General features: G+C 37.3%; 1 protein-coding gene across 1 annotated transcript; it reads left to right on the top strand.

Annotated features, from left to right (window-relative positions):
- The first annotated feature begins 784 nt into the window (after positions 1-784).
- LOC124953718 (protein BTG1-like) lies at positions 785-4294 on the top strand. The gene has a single exon (XM_047505529.1). The coding sequence runs from the start codon at positions 1751-1753 to the stop codon at positions 2450-2452; it is 702 nt and encodes a 233-aa protein (XP_047361485.1). The 5' UTR covers positions 785-1750; the 3' UTR covers positions 2453-4294.
- Positions 4295-5586: the final 1292 nt, after the last annotated feature.

Genomic DNA, 5586 nt, shown 5'->3' with positions numbered 1-5586 from the left:
GCGGGGGTCACGTGACGAATAGCGAAGCTCTCGCAGCGGGGATGATATATATACATATAATACGTGTATGTATAAAAGCGATAGTGGTGGGGAGGGGGCGCGAGAGTAGCGAGCGCGTATCGCTATTGGTTAATGCTACAATTCCCCCCACCATTTGGATATTCGAACAAAGGGACGAGGCTACGTCGTCGCCGACACGAAGATCGGTACCATTAGAAAGTCGTTGATGTTCGCTGGGTGCGGTTGTTCCGTGAAGCGGAGAAAAGAACGTGTCGGTCGGTTGTTCGATTATCGGTCGGTCGGTCGGTCGGTCGGTCGGTCGGTTCGTCGGTTCGTCGGTCGTGTAATCATAATCGCAATAGTAATCTAATGAAAATAGTTATGCGCGCGGATCGACTTTAACGCCACGATACGTTTACAGTGTTTTTCTAAAAAAAAAAAAAAAAAAAAAGAGAGAGAAAAATTATAATCGAATATAACAAGACCGAAAAGTTATTAAAATTAAGATAGTGCTCATATATATATATATATTTGCTCCAAAATTCCGATCTCTCTCTCGCATATATATATATATATATGCTCACATACATTTTTCCTTTTTTTTTTTTTCGTGATACTTAAAGTGAAAAAGGAAGGACACATATAAGGAGAATAATTAATTTCCTTCGAAAGGAAAAGTATTTTCCTTAAGCGCTATATTAAATTGTAAAGATAAATATATATATATATATATATATTTATATATATATATATATATATATATATATATATAATAAAAACGGAGAAAGCGTGAAATAAGCGAGGTTCCCTCTGCCCCCTCTCGCCGCCCTTTTAAGAGAGAAGGATTTTGTGTGCTGTGATTGGAGAAGAAGGAAAAGTTGTGAAGGTGGAGGAAGAGGAGGTGGAGGAGGAGGTGGTGGAGGTGGTGCTGCAGGTGATAGAAAGATAGATAGATTAGATAAGAAGGAAGGAAGGAAGGAAGGAAGGAAGAAGAAAGTAGAAGGAGAAAGAAAGAAAGAAAGAAGAAGAAAGTTCGCGAAAATCGTTGAAAAAAATCTCTGTCCCTTGAGCGTACGAGTGAGATAACGGTTTCGTTTTTTTTTTTTTTTTCCTTTTGCTTCTTCCGCTCATTCCCTGTGGAATACAGCGCGGACATATGAAAAGGACGAAATTCCAGTGACTAATGAGAAAGATAAAGAGTTAGATAGATAGATAAAAAGAGATAGAGCAGCAACAGACTGAGAAAAACGGTGGTGGCGTCGAGGCTGAATCGACGTGGCGGTGGCGGCGACGGCGCCATTTTGTGGATATTCTCGCGTGCAGAAGCGGCAACGGCCGCGGCATCATCATCAGGCATCGGTCGTATCATTCTCGATTACGGGATATATATATATCGAGAATCTATACAGAAATTATTCTTACGGGATAGAACTCTTAGGAGGATATCGAGATTTAACGATCGATCGATCTACGAAAACGAAAATATTCTCAAAAAGGCGACAGTTCAACGGAATAATCTGAGTTATTGGGAGTTTGGTCGCGACGGAAGAATTCGCGAGAATATCGTCGTACGGCGGGAAGGTGATCGGAAGAAGAAGAAAAAAAAGATTCGATCGAGGAAAGTATAGCTAAGATAAAGAAGAAAAGAGAAAAACAGAGAAAATAGAAAGAGAGAGGGAGGAGAAGAAAAAGGATAGAAGAAGATAATTTAAGAAAAGTGCGACAAGTTGAAGAAATAGATTTGTTTAAAATGAGATTGGAAATAGTCTCGGCGGCTGATTTTTTGGTGCACCTGCTGCGCCTACAGGCTGGACAACTCTCCGAGCGACAGCTCGAGATGTTCAAGTCTTCATTGACGGAGGTGTTGCGGCATCGTTACAGAGACCATTGGTTTCCTGATCGTCCAAATCGTGGCTCAGGATATCGTTGTATACGTATCAATGGGAAAATGGATCCTGTAATAGCACAGGCCGGTGCTAATGTTGGATTATTGCCGGCGGTATTGCACAGCCTATTCCCGAGCGAGCTAACGATGTGGATCGATCCGTCGGAGGTTTCCTATAGGATTGGAGAAAACGGTTCCATATGCGTATTATATGAACGTACCGAGCCCGATCCCGAGGAATCTGCTACTTCACATCAGCATCAACATCAACAACAACAACACCATCAACATCATCAACAGCAACACCACCATCAGCAACAACCGCAGCAGCATCAACACCATCAACAGCAGCAACATCAGCATCAACACCATCAACATCAACAGCATCAACAGCATCAGCATTCCCGTTCTTCTCATCATCATCACCATCACCACCATCACCACCATCAACAACAACACCAGCATCAACAGCAACAACAGCAACAACAATTCGAAAGCTGCAAGGACTCGCTTTTGCTCGAGCACACACAATTCAGCGAGCAAATTGCGGCCTTCGTTTCCAGTTGAAGAGTTTAATTGAGAAAGAAGAAAAGAAGGGTAGGAAGGAAGAAAGGCAGGAAGGAAGAAGACGAAGATGAGGAAGAAGAAGAAGGAAAAAGAAGAAGAGTAGGAGGAGGAGGAAAAAAAGAAGAAAAAGATGATGATGAATAACTGGAAGAAGAATAAATATATATATGTATATATATATATATATATATATATGTATGTATGTATATACATATATATATATATATATATATATATATATAAAAGACGTTGCGAGTAAGCGTCTCTCATCACCTCCATCGTCCTAACAGTCGTCGTCGTCGTCCTAGTAGTTACTCGTTGTCATCGTTTTTTCATCGTACTCATCATTCTCATCGGACAGAGGCCCACCCAAACAACGTGTGTCTTTTTTCTTTTCTTTTTTTTTTTATTTTCTTTTTTTTTTTCTCAAAGAAACTGCTATATAATATATATACACACACACACCATATATATATATATATTAATTTTTTACCCGTTCTCTTTTTCTTTTTTTTTTTTTTTCTTTCTTTTTTTGAATATCTTCTTCTTCTTCATCTTTCGTATCAACGAAGATGCCAAACGAGAGTTTCATTCTCCTCAGCCAACAATTTTTACATCTTTGTCCACCCCACCCCTCTCCCCTAATATCGTCAAAAAAAAATCCGATCTCAACGAAGTTTCACGAACTTTATTATATTATCTCTGCCTCGAAAAATAATTGCGAACAGCTGATAACAACGGAGGAAGAAAATTTATATATATAAAAAAAAAAATAAAAAAAAAAAAAAAAAAAAAAAAAAAAAATAAAAAAGTAAAAAAAAAAAATTACAAAAAAGGAATGGGAGAAGAAGGACAATAACAACGCAATGAGTAAAATAAAGCGAAGGAGAGGGGGAAAAAAAAGAAAAGAATCAGAGAACAGCTGAGAGGCATGAAACTGATCGTACAAAAAATAAAAAAAAAAGAAGATAAGAAGAAGAAGAAAAGAAATGGGTTAAAAAATGCATACAATAATATACTCGAACGAAAAATAGTCAGAATTAAATTAACGAGAACAACAACAACAAATAATAATAATAACAACAACAACAACAACAACAATAATAATAATAATAACAGCTAAAAACATACAAACAAATAAATAAACACAAAAAACCGCACGTCTAGTCGAAACACGCCTATCAACAAGAACAACAATAACTACAGAAAATAATAACAACAACAACAACAACAACAACAAATAGTAGCAGAAAAAAAAAGATCGAATTTCTTTCGAAGAAAGGAAATTAAAATATGTTGCCACTATAAAATCTTCTTACTTTATCGCGTTATGTCGAAAGGGGAAAGGAGATTTTCAAAGATGAAGTAGAAGAAGAAAAAGAAAGATGATGAAGAGGAAGGAGAGGAAGAATGAAGGAGAAGAAGAAGATGAAGACGAAGGAACAGGAAAGAGAAGAATGAAAGAAGAGAGAGAAAGGTGAGGAGAGGAGAGGAGAGGGACACATATCCAGTTTTTTGCAAGCAGTAGTAGCAACAAGCATCATCAGAGTATCATTATTTTCTCTCTATCTCTTTCTCTCTCTCTCTCTCTCCATCTTTCAAACCGGACGAATTGATCTCAGCCTCGTCTCTAGAGAGAGGTGCACCGAGACGAAGGAACAACGAATTTCAATCTTCTTGTTACATCCCTCTTTTTTTTTTGTTTCTTTTTTTTTTTTCCAAGACGAGCACAGCCCTACAAACCCCTCTCAACCCCTCCTTTTGTATGATCTCTCAAATGGAAATAGAAAGAGTAAGAGAGAGAGTAAGAAAGAGAGAGAGAGAGAGAGAGAAAGAAAGAGAAAAGAAAAAAAAAGAAAGAAAAAATAGATTTCATCTCTCTTTCTCTCTCTCTATCTATCTTTCACTTATATCCCGTCTCTCTCTCTCTCTCTCTCTCTCTCTCTCTCTCTCTCTATCTCTCTCTCTCTTTATTGCTCGCTGATTACAACTTTGACCGCCATTAAATCCCTTTGGCCTCTTCTGACTAAACTCTCTTGATGCTAAACCAGTAGTATTTGATTATCGATTATTATATTGCTGTTAATTATTATTCTACCCTTTCAACAACAATAACAACAACAACAACAACAACAACAATAATAATAATAACCATCATCATCATTATCATTAAGGAGAAGAGAGAAAAAAAAAAGAAGAGGAAGATGCCGGACAATTTCCTCTCTTTTTTATCGATGAGAAGGAGGAGGAGGAGGAGGAGGAGGAGGAGGAGGAGGGATATAAATGGAGGGATATAAACTTATTATTCAGGATTAATTATCATCCTCTCTCTCGATATAATTAGGTGAGCTTTCTATACCCTATAATTGTCTGATTATTCTCAGAAATCTTGAGGAGGGGGAGGACGCGGGGGAATATGCGCATGCGCGCGCACCTCAACAACGAGAAAGAACAACAACAACAACAAAAATAATATAACAATTAACGAATCGAGACGTTGACGAGACGACGAGTGTATTATAGATCCTATTGAAATTTTTCTTGTTTTTTATTTATTATTTTTTTTCTTTTTGTAATTTCCTTCTTTTATTCTTCATTCCTTTTATTTTACTACTTATCTTTGTTCATTATATTTGGCTGTTGTTTTTTTCTTTTTGTAATTTTGTAATTTTCTTTCCGTTTATTTTTTCTATTTTTTTTTTTTTTCTTTTTTTTCTTTTTTTTCTTTTTTTTTTTTTCTTTTCTCTTTTGATCGTCCTCGTCATCGTCGAGAACAATTTTCTTCCCAAGCACAAAAATATATTACATGTATATAGATATATTAATATACATATATATATATATATATATATATATATATATATATATATGTTAAAAACAAGGTGTGCCCGTACAACAAGGCGATGTATCGTTATAAACGATATGTCATCGACGCTGCTCAACCCCCCTCGCCGCCCCTCTCCCCCCGCCGCACAATCAACAACCACCGATCAACCAACCCAGCAACCCCTCACCCCAAACCCCCGTGAAAGACAGACAACCCTCTACGCTTGCTCCTCGTCCCTCTCGTTGCACAGCGAGCAACGAGTTAATCAGCAACAACACAGCAACAATTATGATGATTAATGATAATA

This window comes from Vespa velutina, chromosome 13 (assembly GCF_912470025.1).
Source record: "Vespa velutina chromosome 13, iVesVel2.1, whole genome shotgun sequence".
Taxonomy (NCBI): Eukaryota; Metazoa; Arthropoda; class Insecta; order Hymenoptera; family Vespidae; genus Vespa; species Vespa velutina.
The sequence above is the reverse complement of the archived record's forward strand: the minus strand, read 5'-3'. Positions and strand labels throughout refer to the sequence as shown.